This window comes from Xenopus tropicalis, chromosome 7, assembly GCF_000004195.4.
Source record: "Xenopus tropicalis strain Nigerian chromosome 7, UCB_Xtro_10.0, whole genome shotgun sequence".
NCBI lineage: Eukaryota > Metazoa > Chordata > Amphibia > Anura > Pipidae > Xenopus > Xenopus tropicalis.
Window position 1 is genome coordinate 7,952,491 of NC_030683.2, and position 22,102 is coordinate 7,974,592.

General features: G+C 43.3%; 1 protein-coding gene across 1 annotated transcript in view; it reads right to left on the reverse strand.

The window, feature by feature from the left end:
* Positions 1-11,402, reverse strand: part of a2m (alpha-2-macroglobulin) — a 30,796-nt gene extending 19,394 nt beyond the window's left edge. Inside the window, exons 1-9 of the mRNA XM_031905381.1 lie at positions 11,282-11,402; positions 7,519-7,702; positions 6,163-6,319; positions 4,964-5,016; positions 4,229-4,249; positions 2,880-3,048; positions 2,333-2,417; positions 1,372-1,492; positions 501-615 (exon numbers count right to left, since the gene is read on the reverse strand). Coding sequence (XP_031761241.1) covers positions 501-615; positions 1,372-1,492; positions 2,333-2,417; positions 2,880-3,048; positions 4,229-4,249; positions 4,964-5,016; positions 6,163-6,319; positions 7,519-7,702; positions 11,282-11,355 — 979 coding nt within the window. The 5' untranslated portion in view covers positions 11,356-11,402. The remainder of the gene's footprint in view (positions 1-500; positions 616-1,371; positions 1,493-2,332; positions 2,418-2,879; positions 3,049-4,228; positions 4,250-4,963; positions 5,017-6,162; positions 6,320-7,518; positions 7,703-11,281) is intronic.
* Between the last annotated feature and the right edge of the window lie 10,700 nt (positions 11,403-22,102).

A 22,102-nucleotide genomic window follows, 5' to 3' on the forward strand; every position in this document is an offset into this window, starting at 1 on the left:
CCATGGACTTGTTTTAAGACATCCACTGAAAAACATATCCATTGCTTATTCTGAATAAAACCAGTGAGATCCATTCCCATGGCCGAATCCTTAGTACCCACCGTCCCAGTATTATCTCCACCACATGTCCTAGATCAGTGATCCCCAACCAGTGGCTCGGGGGGAACATGTCAATCCTCAACCCCTTGGATGTTGCTCTCAGTGCCCCCAAACCAGGGAGTTATGTTTGAATTCCTGACTTGGGGGCAAGTTTTGGTTGAATAAAAACAAGATTTCCTACCAAATAAAGCCCCTGTAAGCTGATAGGGTGCATAGAGGCCCCTAATAGCCAATCACGGCCCTTATTTGGCTCCTCCATGACATTTTATGGTGCTTTTGTTGCTCCCCAAGTCTTTTTACATTTGACTGTGGCTCCCGAGTAAGAAAGGTTGGGGACCCCTGGCCTAGAGCTTCACCTTACCCCTAATTATCTGGGAGCTCCTCTATCCTACATCTCTCACCTGTCCCGTCCTCTGTTATTTTGGCCGAAGCTATGATTTTCATCTCATAACCTGCCCGTCTCATCTGGAAGACTTTGGTGTTCACCACATCCGAGATGCAGCCATTAAGATCGGCCTTAAATGAGAAGTTGTTTAAATGGGGAATTCTTCATTAAAGGGGACCTGTCGCCATAAGAAATAATCCCAGATCCTTTTCTATCAGGTTAGTTGAGCAAAATAAACGTTACTTACACTATATAAACTCTGTATTTTTGTCCCTTCAGTCTTGGAGTTACAGTCACAGCCAGCAGGCCGGCGCCATTTTGGGAACACTGTTATTAAGGCAAAGCTTTGTATCCCCCCAAATCCTATGCATTTGCCATCTAGGGGATGTATAGGAAGCGCTGAATGGAAAGTTAAAGTAGTCGCAATTACAAATCGGAGCTGTCAATCATATATTTCCTGCCTGCGGCATAGAGGCGGGGCAGGTAACATATGACTGACAGCTCAGTTTTTTATATACATTTATAACAGGTATGGATGATTTAATAAACAAAAGAATTTGGGTTTCATGTTTCACTTTTAAAGGACTTTTATTATACAGCTTTATATGATGGCTTCAATGCAAAAGTGGAAGAGTTGTGGGGGTTATGTAATAAAAGGCACTAAGTTTGCCCAGGAGCAGTAACCCATGGCAACCAAACAGCAGGTAGAATATAGTGGTCTCCTGTTTAGAAGCAAACATCTTATTGGTTGCTATAGGTTACTGCTCCTGGGCAAACACAACACCTTTTATTACATATGGGGGTCAGAGTTAAGTAAAAACCTAATTGTTCCTATAATCTGAATTGACACCCCCTTAGGAAAGCATCCATGTACTAGAGATACCTACACGTTGGGAAATCTCCTCACAAACCCCGTCTTCTTCCCCTTGGCATAGATTGTAACGGTCAGAGAACTTTCTGCACACTCGGACGTTGATCCTTCCCAACACCGGCTTTCCGTACGTGTATCTGGTGAGAGATGAGAGAGTCGATGTAGATACAACCGTCCTATGACTAATGAGAAGTTAATGCAATGCAGCACAAAGCTTCAGGATTAAAGTGCTGGTAGAAGGAGGTGGTATCTATGGGATGGATTGGCCCTTAGCAACAGGTAAGATGTGGCAGTTCCTATAACCTTCTAACACATATCTGAACCAAGCATTCCCCATGAACGGCAATACACTGGGTGCTGTGTTGGTACCCTATAGGTGCAGGGGAAGTATGATGTAGAGAGTAATATTCTGAGACAATTTGCAATTGGTCTTCATTTTTTATTATTTGTACTTTTTTAGTTATGTCACTTTTTGTTCAGCGGCTCTCCAGTTTGGAGTTTCAGCAGCAATCCGGTTGCTAGGGTCCATATTACCTTAACAACCAGGGTGTTGTTTGAATGAAAGACTGATATAAGAATAGGAGAGGACTGGAATAGAAAAACATGTTATAAATAGTGATAAGCGAATCCGTCATCAGTGTCCAAATCGGTGTCATTTTTTTCTGCAGCGAAAACCTTTGCTCATCACTAGTTATAAAAAGTAACAATAACAATAAAACTGGAGCCTCACAGAGGAATAGGTTTTGGCTGCCGGGGTCAGTTACCCCCATTTGGAAACTGAAAAGAGTTAGAAGAAGAAGGCAAATAATTCAAAAACTATAAAAAAGAAATAATGAAGACCAATTGAAAAGTTGCCTAGAATTGGCCATTCTATAACGTACTAAAAGTTTATTTAAGGTGAACCACCTCTTTAAGGCTTTTAGAAGATCTTCCCTATATAAATATGTGTTAAGTCTAAGCTTGGGCCTAACACTTACCTGCCGCACACAGTCACCGGCACTTCTTGCCCCAGTATTGTTAGGGTCGCTGGCAGTTTCACCTGCACCTCATATTTTGGCAACACTGAAACATATACAGGCAGGAGTCAGATCTGGGGGGGCAGCAATAGATACAGCAGGCGCCCATATAAAGGCACAAGGCTGCAGGCTGAGTTATACAGGGAACTCTGAGTATCACTCATGTATTATAAGGGATAATGTACCCCCTACTGTAAATTATAAGGATATTAGCAGTCACTGAGGGATTCTGTGCCCATATAAAGGCACAAGGCTGCAGGCTGAGTTATACAGGGAACTCTGAGTATCACTCATGTATTATAAGGGATAATGTACCCCCTACTGTAAATGATAAGGACATTAGAGGTCACTGAGGGGTTCGTGACGATATACAAGGAGAGACACAAGGCTGCAGGCTGAGGCCATTAGTGCATAGGAGGGATCAGTTGCCAACAGGAAGTGATGGGGCAGCACTCCCCCCACTTCCTGTATTATCTACCCATATAACAGTAAGGATTGCCCTACATACCGTATTCCTCCACGCTGAAGCTGTGTGTAACAGGGGCACCTTTCTCTCTTTCTACAATCAGTGAGTATGTCCCAAGGGTGGGCTCAGGGCTGAGCTGAAAGAATTCCTGGGTAAGCCCTTTCTTGAGCTCCACATTCAGCCACTGGCTTATCCGGTTGCCCTGGGGGTCCTAAAAGACAAGTATCAGTTCATTATGTACCCAGTGATGAGTCCGGCAGCACAGAGACTTATAACATGGAGTACAGGTTTGTTTTCCATCCGCTGGTTTATTCCGAAGGTTTGAACTCAGTGGCCTTTCGGTGTTATTGGATGAGAGGCACTAAGTTTGCCCAGGAGCTGTAACCCACAGGGCGCCGTTACCCGCTGTAACCCACAGGGCGCCGTTACCCGCTGTAACCCACAGGGCGCCGTTACCCGCTGTAACCCACAGGGCGCCGTTACCCGCTGTAACCCACAGGGCGACGTTACCGGCTGTAACCCACAGGGCGCCGTTACCCGCTGTAACCCACAAGGCGCCGTTACCGGCTGTAACCCACAGGGCGCCGTTACCGGCTGTAACCCACAGGGCGCCGTTACCGGCTGTAACCCACAGGGCGCCGTTACCGGCTGTAACCCACAGGTTGCCGTTACCGGCTGTAACCCACTGGGCGCCGTTACCAGCTGTAACCCACAGGGCGCCATCATCTGTCTATCTATCTATTCATTCATTTACTGTATCTATACATCTGTTTATCCATGTATCATCTATATATCCTTTTATCATCTCCCTATTTATCTCTCTATCTATCATCCGTCTATCCATCAATTCATCTATCAATCTATACATCTATTTATCCGTTTATCATCTATCTATCATATTTCTAACTATCTAGCTATCTATCATCTCTCTATTATCTATGTATTTATCTATCATCTGTCTATCTATATACCAATTTATCATCTATCTATTTATCTATCTGTTTATCTATCTACCAATGTATCATCTATCTATCTCTCTATCTAGCTATCATCTATCTATATGTGTATCATTGTCTGTCTATCTATCTGCAAATGATAAAGCTATTAATACTGCCTTGTCTCTCTATTGACTCCTAAATCTCAGTTAAAGAGCAGACTCCCCATTTTAATCTGCCAGTTCAGCAACACACATTTGTGTATTACGCCTTTAACATTCATTGTATCCCCCCCCCCCAGCCTATAATGCCCTGACCCCAGGTAAGAGAAGAGAAGCTGTGCCAGACCATAAGGGAGCTCCTACTTTAACCCACAGAACAAGGTTACATTGTGTGGTGCAGAGTAACCCGGAAACCCCTGTAGTGATGGGACATAAATACAGGCCGGTTACTTACCGTAATATAAACAGCAGGAAACTAAAAAGAGAAAATAAAATGGGTTAGTGCCAGAGAACTATAAAATCCATAAATAAATGTACTTGAAATCTGAAAATGTGTGGGTAAAGGAAGAAGCCATTCCAGAAACATCTGCTGATGTTATGATGCAGCAATCCTCATAGCAGCCTGGAACCCAATGAGATTATTAATGGGGATCTCCACCCAAAACCTTGTTGCTTTTACAAAGTAAAATGGCATTTTAAGCAACTTCCCAACATACATTAGTAACTAGAGTTGTCACGTTATGTGGTGGCTAACTCCGGGCAGGGGGGCGGGGCTTAATGACACTGGGTGGGACAGGGGCATCGTGTGGGCGGAACCATGACATCGCAGCGGCATAGCTACGACCAGGACAGCTTGATTTTCAGAAGGGGTGTCTGGGTCAAACCACTTGCCCAGTTTCCCCAATTGGAAAACCAGGCAGGACTCTTTGAGAGTCGCCAATTGGCGAATGAGAACAGGCGAAGTGAAATAGGAACAAAGTGGAATGGTAAACAAGAGCCCCTCTGCACTCACCCATCATCAATATATAAAGGGGAGGGCATTGCTTGGCAGCTTAATGCACTAAATGTCTTAATGCCCCATATATATTGGTAATGGTCATTGTGGAGTCTTACAACGTTGTTCTTTACAGAGTTGATTGGGGGCAAAGTTTCCCTTGTCTCATCAACTTATCATTGAGGGTCTTCTCACCTTCTCAGATACAGGGTAAAAGTTCTCATCCAGAGACACAATGCGGAACTGAACTAAAGAAGGAAAAATAGAAATCTCAGAGTTAATTCCAGGAGGATACCCTAACGGCCAAACAAGCGGCAAGAGGAACGTACTAGTGGGGAGGTAGGGAACGTTCTATTATACTATAGCCCCTGTAATAATAAGTGTATAATAGTACAGGCTAATAGGGGTGCCAGTACCGCCTTCATGCCACCTCCTTTATAGCACCAACTTTATTATGCTAAATTCACCCATATGTTTCTATATGAGGGATTATTGGCCAACACCCCTGGGTGGGGATGGGCGGGTTGATTTTCTACAGCAATGCAGGACTATAGTGATGTGTTTAGATGGAAGTAGAATAATAAGAAATGTGCTACAGTATTACACAGCATTGTGCTTGCTGGGAAGGAACACTCATCCAAACTCTTTTCGCCTATTTCCGACTTTTAGTAGCTAGGGTCAGTGACCCCAGCAATTCCTGTATCGCTTATCTTTCTATCCAAGGGCTCTCCTATTCATTGTCCAGAATAATATTCTGCCTAGGGTAAGTGAACTAAGCAAAAGTTCAGGGCCATACATGGGAGAATTTCAGCTGTCGATATGGGTCATTCAGACTGATTCGCCAGCACCCAACCAACATCTGGACTAAAATTGGCTAGATCTAGATCGGGCAGGTTTGATTTTCCTTGTAATTCGATGGTTTGGTCCTATGGCCTACTATCTAATTAGACTGATATCACCCACCTTAAGGTCCCCATACACGGGCCGTTAGTAGCTTATCGGCCCATGTAGGGGCAGGAACGAGGGGCCTGCTCGACCGATATCTGGCCGGAAATTGGCCAGATATCGATCGGTCAGGTTAGAAAATTCAGTCGGATCGGGGACCGCATCGGCTCGTTGATGCGGTCCTCGAAATGACTGCCCCATTGCCGCCACTATAATTCGATCATTTGGCCCCAGGGCCAAACGATCGAATTAGCCTACACACTCCCCAATATCGCCCACCCGTAGATGAGGATATCGGGTGAAGAATCTTAACGTGTATGGGGACCTTTAGGTGGGCATATTGGGAGAAGATCTGCTCTTTGGTGACCTCTTACTGTGTATGGCCACCTTAAGTGAACATTCAACATAACCAGCTCCTCAGGAGATATCAGCTACAGTTCAACACTGACCTTTCTGTCCTGGTTTGTAGATGGGTTTATCAGTCTGGACAAACACCAGGTTCTGCACAGGTTTGATCAGGACGCTCCTCCGAGATGTGAAGTGCAGGGAGTCTCCATCTACAAGCAGTGTGAGATAGGCCACCTCTGGTGCATCCAACTTGGGAGTCTGTAACACAGCAAGTGAAAGGAACCATGAGACAAAATCTATATGACCTCCATAATATACTACAGTCCCTCACAAACTATTTGATGCACTTTAGCTATAGAAACCCCCACTTTCCCATGAGTGCCCAACTCCTTTCTGGTGTCATTGGATTTGAACTTTTAGCATACTGTAGAGAGTTCTGTTCTGAGACAATTTGCTATTGGTCTTCATTTGTTACTATTTGTGTTTTATTTTATTATTTAGGTTTTTTTGTTCGGCAGCTCAGTTTGGGTTTTCAGCAGCTATCTGGTTGCTAGGGCTCAATTAAACCTAGCAACCAGGCAGTGATTGAAAGAGTGACAGGGGTATGAAACAAGAAGGGCCTAAATAGAAAGATAAGTGTAAAAAAAGAAACAACGACAGTAAAATTGTAGCCTCACAGAGCATTTCAAATCAGGAAGGAGTCAGAAGAGGAAGGCAAATAATTAAAAAAATATAAGAAATAAAAAATGAAGACCCATCAAAAATTTGTTATGAATAGGCCATTCTATAACATGTTAACTTAAAGGTGGGCCACCCCTTTTTTTTAACTATTCCAAACATTAAACAATGGAGATGTCCAACCACCAGGCAATGGATATGTCCAACCATCAGGCAATGGAGATGTCCAACCATCAGGCAATGGAGATGTCCAACCATCAGGCAATGGAGATATCCGACCATCAGGCAATGGAGATGTCCAACCATCAGGCAATGGAGATGTCCAACCATCAGGCAATGGAGATGTCCGACCATCAGGCAATGGAGATGTCCAACCATCAGGCAATGGAGATGTCCAACCATCAGGCAATGGAGATGTCCAACCATCAGGCAATGGAGATATCCAACCATCAGGCAATGGAGATGTCGGAACATCAGGCAATGGAGATGTCCAACCATCAGGCAATGGAGATATCCAACTATCAGGCAATGGAGATGTTGTCCAACCATCAGGCAATGGAGATGTCCAACCATCAGACAATGGAGATGTCCAACCATCAGAAAATGGAGATGTCCAACCAGCAGACAATGGAGATGTCCAACCATCAGACAATGGAGATGTCCAACCATCAGACAATGGAGATGTCCAACCATCAGACAATGGAGATGTCCAACCATCAAGCAATGGAGATGTTCCAAGGGACTACTGATCAAACATTATCAGCTCTGGAAATACTTACCATAAAGGTGACACAGCTGTCATCTTCTTTTTCCATGACCTGTTTCTCCAGTAGTGTCTCATTCTGTCTCTCCAGCCCCATGGTCAGTGTCACCACAACGCTCTCATTAAGGTGGGAGAGAAGCAGGCAGAATTTCTCCTCACTCCCGCCATGCAGGACAGTGGGTACCAGAAGCATGTATTTCCTACAGGAAAGAGAACAAAGTTACCCACAAGCCCTAGCAGGGTCCCTTACATGCTATATAAATGAGTAAATTGTACAATGCCTGGGTTTAAGTGGACTGATCATAAAAAGGGAGGACTAAAACTCCATATCAGGCATGTTTTACTTTACTCCAGCTTATGGTGGAACTCCCTCCCCATAGACACCAAACTTAGATTGCAAGCCTATGGGGCAAGGACTCATTGTACATGTTTATAGATTAAACACAATAACACTGCCCCCCCCTCCAAGAGATCAGGGAATGCAGAAGCCCCTGAGCTTTCAGCGGCAGAGACAGGACCTGAGAGTGCGAGAGAGAGAGAGGCAGAGAGTGCCAGAGAGAGAGAGAGTGCCCAGGGGCAACAAGCTATAAATTTAGTGCAGAACCCAGAGCTTTGTGTTTCACTGATTTATTTGGGATTGAGAAAGAGATCAGAATCACAGGCAGCTGTTTTGCTCTGCCTCTTCAGCCTCACTAAGTTGCACAGTGGAGTCACAGTCCAGCCGCTTACAGGCTCCAACCAGTCCAAAACCCACACAGGCCCCTTACTGTTTCCCTTGTACCGGCCATTGGACTCTGACTCTCATCTTGCACAACAACATTTATGTATGAGACATTATCCCTGGCAACGGAGCCATCCATATAAATAGAGTCCATCCGACCAAGTGCAAAAAATATTGATACTAAGAGACTGCATTTACCAGGGGCTGTTCCTGCTGAATTGTGCTTAGTACAGGGGAATCCCTATGCTGCCATAGTTTTATGGTATCTCTCTGTACAGGCTATGAGCAAACTTAGGGGGCTGTTCCTGCTGAATTGTGCTTAGTACAGGGGAATCCCTATGTGCCATAGTTTTATGGTATCTCTCTGTACAGGCTATGAGCAAACTTAGGGGGCTGTTCCTGCTGAATTGTGCTTAGTACAGGGGAATCCCTATGCTGCCATAGTTTTATGGTATCTCTCTGTACAGGCTATGAGCAAACTTAGGGGGCTGTTCCTGCTGAATTGTGCTTAGTACAGGGGAATCCCTATGCTGCCATAGTTTTATGGTATCTCTCTGTACAGGCTATGAGCAAACTTAGGGGGCTGTTCCTGCTGAATTGTGCTTAGTACAGGGGAATCCCTATGTGCCATAGTTTTATGGTATCTCTCTGTACAGACTATGAGCAAACTTAGGGGGCTGTTCCTGCTGAATTGTGCTTAGTACAGGGGAATCCCTATGCTGCCATAGTTTTATGGTATCTCTCTGTACAGACTATGAGCAAACTTAGGGGCTGTTCCTGCTGAATTGTGCTTAGTACAGGGGAATCCCTATGTGCCATAGTTTTATGGTATCTCTCTGTACAGGCTATGAGCAAACTTAGGGGGCTGTTCCTGCTGAATTGTGCTTAGTACAGAGGAATCCCTATGCTCCGATAGTTTTATGGTATCTCTCTGTACAGGTACAATAGTAAAATGTCTCTACATGCACACCCAGGCCTCTCCTATTTCCGCCCGATGCTCAGTAATTGTGGGGGACGGCACCCCCTTACCAATATGGATTCCCAGAGAAATTACCGGGACAACATGGTGTTTCTGTACAGGGTATCCACCTTTTGCAGATTTATTGCAAGGATGTAATGTTGTCCCCATTGTCAGAATGGTATGCATGTGCCCCTACTAGCGATGAGCCAATCAGCCAATTTCAGCAAAACTTTTTTTGATGCGACTTGATTAACACAACCACAACTTTTTGATGCACCAATTTTTTCTCCCTTAAAAAAAAAATCTTGTGGCAGCGAATTTTCACAACAGCTTTACAAAAAAAAATTTACCATTGGTGAAATGCGGAATTTTGCCGACAAATCAATGCTTGCCAAACAATTTGCTCATCAAAAACATTGCAACTTGCCTCTGAACATTGCACTTTGCACATTGCTCTGTGTTAGTAAATGGCCCTACTAATTTCACAATAATATTAGTGCTAGACCCAACTAACACAGTTCCCTTTACTCTGTAATAATAAAACAGTACCTGTACTTGATCCCAACTAAGATATAATTACCCCTTATTGGGGGCAGAACAGCCCTATTGGGTTTATTTCATGGTTAAATGATTCCCTTTTCTCTGTAATAATAAAACAGTACCTGTACTTGATCCCAACTAAGATATAATTACCCCTTATTGGGGCAGAACAGCCCTATTGGGTTTATTTAATGGTTAAATGATTCCCTTTTCTCTGTAATAATAAAACAGTACCTGTACTTGATCCCAACTAAGATATAATTACCCCTTATTGGGGCAGAACAGCCCTATTGGGTTTATTTCATGGTTAAATGATTCCCTTTTCTCTGTAATAATAAAACAGTACCTGTACTTGATCCCAACTAAGATATAATTACCCCTTATTGGGGGCAGAACAGCCCTATTGGGTTTATTTAATGGTTAAATGATTCCCTTTTCTCTGTAATAATAAAACAGTACCTGTACTTGATCCCAACTAAGATATAATTACCCCTTATTGGGGCAGAACAGCCCTATTGGGTTTATTTCATGGTTAAATGATTCCCTTTTCTCTGTAATAATAAAACAGTACCTGTACTTGATCCCAACTAAGATATAATTACCCCTTATTGGGGCAGAACAGCCCTATTGGGTTTATTTCATGGTTAAATGATTCCCTTTTCTCTGTAATAATAAAACAGTACCTGTACTTGATCCCAACTAAGATATAATAAATCCTTATTGGAGGCAGAACAATTCTATTGGGGTTATTTAAAGCGGTTGTTCACTTTTGAGTTAACTTTTTGTTCAGCACCTATCTAATTTAGAAGTTGAAAACAATTGGCCATTCAATAACATACTAAGGGGCTGATTTACTAACCCACGAATCCGACCCGAATTGGAAAAGTTCCGACTTGAAAACGAATATTTTGCGACTTTTTCGTATGTTTTGCGATTTTTTCGGATTCTGTACGAATTTTTCGGATCCAATACGATTTTTGCGTAAAAACGCGAGTTTTTCGTATCCATTACGAAAGTTGCGTAAAAAGTTGCGCATTTTGCGTAGCGTTAAAACTTACGCGAAAAGTTGCGCATTTTTCGTAGCGTTAAAACTTAACGCTACGAAAAATGCGCAACTTTTCGCGTAAGTTTTAACGCTACGCAAAATGCGCAACTTTTTACGCAACTTTCGTAATGGATAGGAAAACTCGCGTTTTTACGCAAAAATCGTATTGGATCCGAAAAATTCGTAAAGAATCCGAAAAAATCGCAAAACATACGAAAAAATCGCAAAATACCGATCATTACGAAAAAAACGCAATCGGACTCCATTCGACCCGTTCGTGGGTAAGTAAATCAGCCCCTAAAAGTTAACTTAAGGTGAACTGCCCCTTTAATGTTTACAGTTTTTTAAGCAGACAAGGAGAGCCAAATTACAGAAAGATCCCTTTATCCGGAAAACCCCAGGTAAGGAAGAAATGATTAGGAAATGAGATTATTGCAGTATTTACACCCAATAAAATGTCAGATAGAAAGAGACAGACAGAGAGACAGCAGGTTCCCAGAGGGTTTCCTTACGGATCAGGAGGTGCGGGGTCCCCCCCAGGGAAGGCAGTGAGTAGCAGGCACAGGGTAAGAGCGCAGCTCCACATGTTCCTGGCTGGGCGCTTGGGCTGAATGAGGAGGAGACAGAGGTGCTTGTAAAGAAGTCCCTGGGTGCCCCCCCCTGCAGCCTCCCAAACCCACTCACACTGACCCATTGCATTGTGGGAACATATTTACCCTAGGTCTGTTTGCTGGAAGCTTATCCTATTACTGATTAGCACTGATTGGCCGGCGTGTCCGTGGCTCACTGCCCCGTTATGCAATGGGATTCCCGCACAACCCCTTTCATTAGAATTCCAGGGAAATAATGAGAAACTATAAAGGGCCGGGGCGGCAGGGTTCATGTTTCTGGTTGGCACAGCAGAGATCCCTGAAGGGGCCGGCTAAGAGGATCTTTCTGTAGGGACAGGATTCTCCAGTGTTTCCCCAGGCCCAGGACAAAGGGGGGAAGAAAGGGACAATTGTGCACAGAATTATTACCGTAATCCTTTTGAAAAATTTCCCAGAAAAGGCCCAGTAAGAAAAAAAAAATTTAATTTTGCGCTGGAATACAAATATCTCATTGAGAGAAATATAAGCTAAGGTGCCATGTTTTTGCCAGCTTGTGTGTGGGGGGGGGGGCCAGGGGCAATTTCTGGGTAAGTATTTATGACTTGTTCCTATGCATAAACACAAAATAAGATCTGGGCTACGTGCCCACGCCCAGGGGTTGCCACTAGCTATTGTACTTACTGGTAAATTTGTAATCCCTAATGTTCTGCCTCTGACCCGCCCCAATTCTGCCCCCACTCCGCCTCCATCCCGCCCCCCACTCCCCCTCAATCCAGCCCATTACGTCTTCCACCCTGCAGCTCCCTATGGTTTTCCTGACAGGCCCTGCCGCCATCCTACATCATAGCCCTGTCCATTTTTTAGCCCCACCTCCACATCGTCAGCCAGTAAGGGGCCACGGAAAGGTTGTGACCCTACCAGGCTCCCATTTTATTCCCCCTTGCTATAGATCAGATGGAGGATACAGTGCAGCCATTTGCTAACCCTAGGCAACCCGGTCGGCCAACTCCGCCCAGGCGGTGCGATTAGACTGGTCATTGCCTCCACCGCTAATGACAAGCGGAGGAGGCAATGACAAAGTAGCACTAGGGGTAGGCAGGAGAGGTTCTGGCGCCCCCCAATCGTTAGCCCTAGGCTGATGCCTCTTCTGCCTACCCCTAGTTCCGGCCCTGACCCTAGGGGTGCAATCTGAGGCAAGTAGGGTTGCAATTAGATGAACAAGTCACTAATTACTTCTATATTTGCTGCTGTTTTCCCAATAAACCTTTACAATGACCTGTTTCACTGCCGCTTTCTGTAGGGGCAGTAACCTCCCAGCCCTATCCCCCCGCCTTTGTCCCTCGCTCCCACCCCTCAACCCCTCCATATTTATAAAGAGGCAGCTCTTTCACTTGTCACCGCCCCTCTCAGTATATAATATGGAGTAATACCTAGGGAAACCTGACACCAAGTGATGATTGAACGGATCCCTGGATTTGGGCCCTTTAAAGGGGAACTCCACCCAAACACAATTTAAGATTTTGAAACATAATTTCAAGCAACTTTGCAATAAACATCAGTTAAAAAATATGCAGCCTTTTCATGCATTTTAATGTAATAATCTGGTTTGGAACAGTTCCCTAAGCCCCACCCCCTGTTCCCTAAGCCCCGCCCCCTGTTCCCCTGCTGATCCGGCTGGCTACTTCGAGACTCCAATAAAATGTAACAGTAGTCGCCTGTCCTCAGCCTGCCTTCTCCCAATCCCACAATTCCCTGCTGCACACATGATGTCAATAAGAAAAGGAACAACCCAGTGCAGTGCATTGTGGGTTATGTAGTTCCTGCATGCTGTCTGTAAGCTGGGGAGGAGTTGTTACAATATGTAACATCAGTTTTAGTCCCTCCTCCCCTGCCAGGATTTCAAATGATACAGTAAGAGAAGAACAGTTTTGCAGCTGGATTTCAGCATATAAATGGGATTAATTCCTACTGTTTGAGGGAACAGATTATAGTGATAGGGATATTAGGGGTTTCTGTGTTGTGTGGGGCCCTTTAAATTGTTCTTATTTGTCTTCACAGGCAGAAAACCATCAGAACCAATGGGAGTCTAACCTTCTGGAAATGTTTTGTTGGTGACAAAATCCCTTTATATGATCAATGTAACAATGTTTTCCTTACACAGTTGGTGCCACACATGTGACTTCCCCTCATTGGCAGCGATGGACGTGAAGGTGCCTCTGAGATGGAGCTGCTAAATACCCCTCCCCAAGGCTTGGCACGGCGCTCCTCTAAGTGTCAACACACTGAATTTCCATTGGCTCTCTATAGAGCCAATGTGGAAATGGAAAATCATTTTGCAGGCATCTGTGAGTTTCACTGTAATTCCTGTAGTGATGGTGATTCAGTTGGGAGAGGCCATGTTGTTTATTATAACAAGTATGTGAGGCCTAGGAGCTTGGGAAATCTCCTGTTTTGCAGATAAATACTGGCACTGAGCCTGAGCTGGGCACTGGGCAGAATAGTGTGTCCCTTGGATTGGGCCGGGTAGGAAACCTGGAGCATGTTACATGAGTGTGTAGTCTCCATGCTACATGTATAGGTGCCCAAACTGGCCAAACATGCCCGTGCACCCATTCTGGTGAGTTGAGAACTTCCAGATCCTACACAATGAAGGTCTCTATAAAAAATATATGGCCTAAAACAGCTCATACGTAAAACCCTGCTTTGTCTAAAAATATACATACATGTTAGTAGTATGTGCCATATAAAATATAAATGTCATAATATACTGTATATATAGAATATAAATGTCACACTATACTGTATATATAGAATATAAATGGCACACTATACTGTATATATAGAATATAAATGGCACACTATACTGTATATATAGAATATAAATGGCACACTATACTGTATATATAGAATATAAATGGCACACTATACTGTATATATAGAATATAAATGGCACACTATACTGTATATATCGAATATAAATGTCACACTATACTGTATATATAGAATATAAATGTCACACTATACTGTATATATAGAATATAAATGCACACTATACTGTATATATAGAATATAAATGGCACACTATACTGTATAGAATATAAATGGCACACTATACTGTATATATAGAATATAAATGGCACACTATACTGTATATATAGAATATAAATGGCACACTATACTGTATATATAGAGTATAAATGGCACACTATACTGTATATATAGAGTATAAATGGCACACTATACTGTATATATAGAGTATAAATGTCACACTATACTGTATATATAGAGTATAAATGTCACACTATACTGTATATATAGAATATAAATGTTACACTATACAGTATATATAGAATATAAATGGCACACTATACTGTATATATAGAATATAAATGGCACACTATACTGTATATATAGAATATAAATGGCACACTATACTGTATATATAGAATATAAATGTCACACTATACTGTATATATAGAATATAAATGGCACACTATACTGTATATATAGAATATAAATGGCACACTATACTGTATATATAGAATATAAATGGCACACTATACTGTATAGAATATAAATGGCACACTATCCTGTATATATAGAATATAAATGGCACACTATACTGTATATATAGAATATAAATGGCACACTATACTGTATATATAGAATATAAATGGCACACTATACTGTATATATAGAATATAAATGGCACACTATACTGTATAGAATATAAATGGCACACTATACTGTATATATAGAATATAAATGGCACACTATCCTGTATATATAGAATATAAATGGCACACTATACTGTATATATAGAATATAAATGGCACAATATAAGGCTGATTAGTAATTAACACAGATAATTATTGCATGGAAGCTCTGAAACCAGTTCTATTATATAAAGGATTATTACTAATATAGAGATGTAGAACCTTTAGGCTGGTTCATTTGTTACATAAAATATGGCATGTCTAGCCATATTCATGTTTAGGGTTTAGTTCTCCTTTAAGTCACTATTGTTCCAGACCATAAGACCATAGCTGTGAGTAATCTAACTGCCCATATGCAATAATCGTTACCCAATGAGTGCCCAGAAAAAGCCAGTCTCTGCCTATCAACTCAGCTCCATGTACCATTCACCTATACAGAAGTTCATAATAATCCAGTTCCTGATCAGTATCTCAATGGGGTTTATTTAGATATTGATTGGGCAGGCTGGAAGTTCCAATCATTTGAGTGGCATGTTCAGGCGTGGATTTGGTCTGCATATTAAGTTCTGAACAGACCTCATATGATCCAGTTTGTGGTGCTAGGGCCTCAGTAACCCACTTCCCTGGTGCCTAAACTGGGTAACATCCATCTTATCTGGTAATGTAGCCATACGGGCAGAATTCCGTGTATAGGGCTAGCACAATCCGCTCTGTAACATTACCCAAGCAGGTCTAGCTGGAGAAAGAGGGTACTTAGACAGTAAACAATGGGCGACTAACAACTGGGAGAACAAAGCGGTTTAATGGACTGAGGAGAGATCTAGCCAAGCTCAGTAGGCTGCAACCATCTCTATTGTGTTTTAATTGTGGGGTAAGTTGACTCATTCCCTGTAATAGAACATGGAAAGTAAATGAACAATGAGAATTAATTAACTAATGAGTGATTTTATTATTAACACAGCCACATGAAGCCAAGCCCTAAATACCCAGTATATAAGAAATACAATGGATATTGACCTCATATTAACAGCCGTTGTGGGACCCATTGTGGCAAGTATTGTATCTGTCTGGTCAGTTATGGGGAATTCTGTTAAAAAGTCATTTTAAAAAAAGCCAATTAGGAATGCCATCTGCTGACTAAACCTTTAGACTGGGACTCCGGCCCCACGGAGCAGCCATCCAACTGCTGGGGAACCTATGAAGTCCAATGCCCAGATCACCTCCTTATCTATGGACAGTGTCGGACTGGCCCACCAGGATACCAGGAAAACTCCCGGTGGGCCCAGGTGTCAGTGGGCCCTCCTGCTCCTGACCATTTGGCCTGCTTCTTGGTCATTCCCTATTTCTGAATGGGAACAAAGAGGAGAAATAGATGGAAGGATAGATGCTAGCATGTAAATAAAAGAGTCTAGGAGAATAAAGTGGTTGAGTGAGGAAAGGAGAGTGGGCCCATGCTCTAAGGTTTTCTGGTGGACCCCTAGGGTCCCAGTCCGACACTGTCTATGGACCAATTTACATTATACATACCTTCCAATCCCAGTTAAGGTGGGATTGTTCCAAACTGTGGACTACAAAATGGACAGGGCAGAGGGTAGGATCTTGGGTAAATTGGGGGGATTCTAGGGTAATTTGGGTCTGAGACCTTGGGATGTTTCCCTGAGTGGCACCCCCGGGGGGGGAGGAGTTTATCAATATTCTGATTTCATGGTTTTAGAGTTTTTTGAAACCACAACTAAACTCATTTCCACAAATGTCAGTCATTTATCAAAATATTCAAAGTAAAAAAGCACAAAGGAAAGTAAAACCACAACTTTTTCATATTGGCACACAAATGCCAGCGACAAATAAACCCAAAAACCTCAAAACCTCTGCCATTGACTTCTACACGGTCTCGCTAGGTTTCCTATGTTGTATTGTTGCTATCAGATTTGTCATGGTTTTACTGCATGATAAATTGTGAAGAAATTGTGGGTTTTTTCCCCGCGACACAATCATATTTTCGCTCAAAAAACATGAATCGTGAAAAAAAAGATCTAGAGGCGCATTTACTAAAACTCTATCATTTCTATTTTTTTAATTTTCAAACTCGACTAAACTCATTTCCTTGAATGTCTAACATTTACTAAAAAAAATCCAATAGGAAAAGTCGCGGTGACTTGACAACTCCACTTTTTTGAATGGTCTCTGCAAAAACTTTACTTTTTCGCGCAAAAAAACCCAGCGTCAAAAATCCAAAAACTCTAAAGTTTTGTGACAAAAGAAGGATCTTAAAGGAGAAGGGACCTCTGCCTTTGACTTCTACATGAACTCAGGTTTAACCTGGCGAATAGGATTTGTAGCCATTTAGATGTATAGTAAATCTCGAAAAAGATGCAGCATTTTTTTTCCCTGCGTCTTTTAGAGCTAAAAATCCTAATTGAGAAAAATGCATCACAATCACCCTTCCCACGCGTGTTACGTATATGCGTCATATGCGCACGCGGCACATGTTCGGTATGTGCCCGATGTCTGCCGAGATGTATATACGGCCTGCCTTTGCAGGACGGGGCAGGGGGGGGTTGGGCGAGCACACACGGAGCCTGCGACAGTGCAAGCGGGATAATATATATCTGCAATAAGTGTGCATTATACCCAATATACCCCTATACTCGTTGCTACATTTAGCCAGGGGGACTGGGATATTAACAAGCAATTGTTCATGTGTGTGCAGGTCGCTGTGTGTGACAATTTGGGGGGGGGTGCGAGCGGGATAATATAACAGGAATGCTCTGAACGCGCCCGAGGTAATAGGGCTGCCTTTTCATGGGGGTAATAGGGCTGCCTTTGCACGGGGGGGGGGGTGCAAGCGGGGTAATACGGCACAACAGCTATATTAATCTCTGTTACTTAAAAGCACCAACAAAATTTCCCAGGCTCCGGTAACTACAAGAGGAAATGCTTGAGTAACATTTAACATGTAAACACGTCACCCATAAACATTTACTGGCATAAGGATAGAAAGAGTTGTGGTGGCACGTGGAAATCAAAACACCTTAAGTGCCATAAAGGAGTGTTTTGGTTTTGTGTGTGATTGTGCTTGTGGCACAGACAGCAGCCATTGCAGGAGCCGGGATATCAATGTCCTGCTACATGCAAACCATCTAAATGATAACATTTAGATGGTTGGCCGGTTGGACAAGTAATCCGGCGCTGCCCTTACTACTTTGCCCTTACTACTCGGACACAAGCTAGTGTGCAGGTGATGCCTAGGCTTATACTCGAGTCAATACGTTTTTCCAGTTTTCTTAGGTAAAATTAGGTACCTCGGCTTATATTCGGGTCGGCTTATACTCGAGTATATATGGTAAACACTTTTTATTTTCATGGTTTTATGCTTCTTTTTAATTTTATTGATGTAAATAGATATACTATCCAAATTATTATGCATTTTTCTAATAATGTCAAAGCAATATTGGAACATTGCATACTTGCTTTGGTAATGGGGGAGTGCGGGTTACGGAAGGACTGCTAAATATTTGCTATACAATGCTTTTCTCTTGTATTTAAACAAAAGGTTGATTGTATGGGGCTGAAGGTCAGTGGCTAAAGCCACAAGCCCTTATGAAACCCTGTTTGCTCTCCCACTCACATTCCGCAAACCTTTGACCCTCAAGTGCAAACTTCCTAGGGGTCGAAAACAGAACTGAAAATGAACTTTTTGTATTACATAGACATTGATATTCTGAGACTATTTGCAGTTGGTTTTCATTTTCTATTTCTCGTGGATTGTCAGTTATTTGGCTTTAGTATAGTGGAATTTCAGCAGCTGTCTAGTTGCTAGTGATGGAGACACTCACTGAAGGGTAAGTTCTGAAGGGACACCTGAGTCCAGGTTGGGACTGGAATTTAAATTAGGCCTTGGTATTATAAGTATACAATGCCCCAAAGGGCCTACACCAGTATAATACGTGGTAACTGTTTATGGCATCTTAGAGCAGCTGCAATCAGTCCAGACTGGTGTAAAGGAAAACTATCCCCCCAGAATGAATACGTAACCAACAGACAGTTTATATTATGTTAAGTGACCTATTAAAGAATCTCCCCAAACTGGAATATATATATCAGTAAATATTACCCTTTTATATCCTTTCCCTTGAGCCGCCATTTAGTGATGGGCTGTGTGCTCCATCAGGTGACAGGAAGTGATGCAGCTCTAACTGTAACAGGAAGTAGTGTGGGAGCAAAAGGCAGAACTCTGCCCATTCATTGGCTGATGGGGCCTAGCATGTATGTGTGCCTTGGCTTGTTTGTGTGCACTGTGACTCCTATGATCCCAGGGGGCGGCCCTTAGTACTTAAAATGGCAGTTTTCTATTTAGGATTACCCAATGGCACATACTGCTAAACAAGTATATTTTTTATGAAAAATTTTTATTTAGATGAAGCAGAGTTTTACATATGAGCTGTTTATGCAATTTATTTTTATAGAGACCTACATTGTTTGGGGTATAGTTTCCCTTTTGAACGGGATGTTCACCTTTGTGTTAAGTTTTAGTATGATGTAGAGAGTGCTATTCTTAGACAGTTTGCAATTGGTCACCATTTTTTATTAGTAGTAGTTTTTTTTAGATATTTTAATTTTTGTTCAGCAGCTCTCCAGTTTGGAGTTTCAACAGTTATCTGGTTTCTAGGGCCCACATTACCTTAGCAACCAGGGTGTGGTTTGAATCAGAGACTGGTATATGAATAGGTGGGGACCTAAACAGAAAGATAAGCAATAAAAAGTAACAATAACAATAAAATTGAAGCCTTACGGAGCAATTGTGTTTTGGCTGCCGGGGGTCAGTGACCCCCATTTGGAAGCTGCAAAGAGTTATAAGAAGAAGGCAAATAATTCAAGAACTATAAATAATAAAGACCAATTGAAGAGTTGCTTAGAATCGGCCATTCTATAACATACTAAATTGGAACCGCATGATTAGCGTAATCTGCCTGTATTTGCTTGTTGAGTGTGACTGTGCAATTAATTATTACTATTATTATTAATTAAAAGTTACATTATTAATTTAAAGGGCTGAACTCCATGAACTTGTGTCACTTTTTATTTATTATTTGGACCCTGTTTCTGCAATCCCAGTATCCAGAATGCTGTGAAAAGCAGCAACCCTCTCCAAAATCCAGCAAAATTCCCTCCATTGCTCTGATTAAGTGAGGTCGGGGTACAGGGATAACCCTTTTTCCCCTATCCCCCTTAGCTCATAACAAGTGTAACCCTTTCTTGGCTGTAACCAAGCCAACAGCGTGGCTAGATAGATCTAGAGCATGGGGTACACGCGACTCAGTCCTTCAGGATGGGCCCAGGGCCGGATTTGTCTTTGGTGCGCCCCGAGGCCGCCCCTGTGGGAGTCCCCCATGCGCATGCGCGAACGCTCTTTTTAACTCCCATACGGAGCAGTGGGGAGAGGTCCCGACTGCTCCGTATGGGAGCAAAATTAAAAAATGTTCTTGCGGCGGGGCGGCATGCCGCCCCTAAACTTCTGCCGCCCTAGGCCCGGGCCTTTGTGGCCTCTCCACAAATCCGGGCCTGGATGGGCCTTCGCTATGTGAAAGTAACCAAACGGAGCTATGGTGTAGTGCAACTATAACCCACTGTAGCTGTGTGCAGTGCAGAGTAACAAATGGGCGCCAGAAGGTTCTTGCAGTTGAACAGTAGAACTAGTTTACTGTCAGAGACAATCAATATGCAGGGTTAGTGCAATATACTCACATAGATCAGTTCAGCATAGCAATACTCTGGGGACAGCACAGAGAGGGGCACACCCGCTCCCCCCAACTCCCCTTGAGCCCGGGCAGGGTCAGTGCCACCGGGTCAGTTGCCCACTCTCTGGGACAGGCAGCTTGGGTACCCCACTCCTCAGGTTGAACCCCTCTAGCCCTCAGGGCCCCACGGCAACTCTGGATCAGGGGTCACACACTACCTGCCTCCTATGGCTAAACCGCGGCCCTACACTAAGGCAACAATGCCTGTCTGGGAGGGACTCCCCCAGCTACTTTCCTCTGAGCCAAACTGCTCTTCCTTCCCTCACTATCTCACTTTCCTAGAAAGTGCTCCACACAACTTGCTCTCTAACTGGGCCTCATTCACGGGGTCCCTGTCCCCGACTTCACCAGAGTGGCTGGCAACACTCTGGGCCTAGTCCTGCTCCCAGGCTAAGGGGTCTTTCCCCAAAGAGACTGACCCACCCCCCTGCTAAACACTATATCTGAGTGCCAAGGGAGTGGGCTCCCTGGTAACCAATAAGACACATATGCAAACTCAAAACTGATACATGGGTCTTTGCCCAGTAACAGCACTAACAGGGAAGCTGCAGGGTTTAAAGCCATAGGGACTAGTTAACCCTATGGATCCCTACAGTAGACAAGGTTACAGATATATAGAAATATTGGGGTGACAGTCACCCTGCTATAGTTCCAGGGGTACCCAGGGCACAAATAAGCACTCACCCCAAATCCCCCCCTAACTGGCCTTCAGGCTGGGCCCCCTTAGCCCATAACAAGGTTACAGATATATAGAAACATTGGGGTAACAGTCACCCTGCTATAGTTCCAGGGGTACCCAGGGCACAAATAAGCACTCACCCCAAATCCCCCCCTAACTGGTCTTCAGGCTGGGCCCCCTTAGCCCATAACAAGGTTACAGATATATAGAAACATTGGGGTAACAGTCACCCTGCTATAGTTCCAGGGGTACCCAGGGCACAAATAAGCACTCACCCCAAATCCCCCCTAACTGGCCTTCAGGCTGGGCCCCCTTAGCCCATAACAAGGTTACAGATATATAGAAACATTGGGGTAACAGTCACCCTGCTATAGTTCCAGGGGTACCCAGGGCACAAATAAGCACTCACACCAAATCTCCCCCTAACTGGCCTTCAGGCTGGGCCCCCTTAGCCCATAACAAGGTTACAGATATATAGAAACACTGGGGTAACAGTCACCCCGCTATAGTTCCAGGGGTACCCAGGGCACAAATAAGCACTCACCCCAAA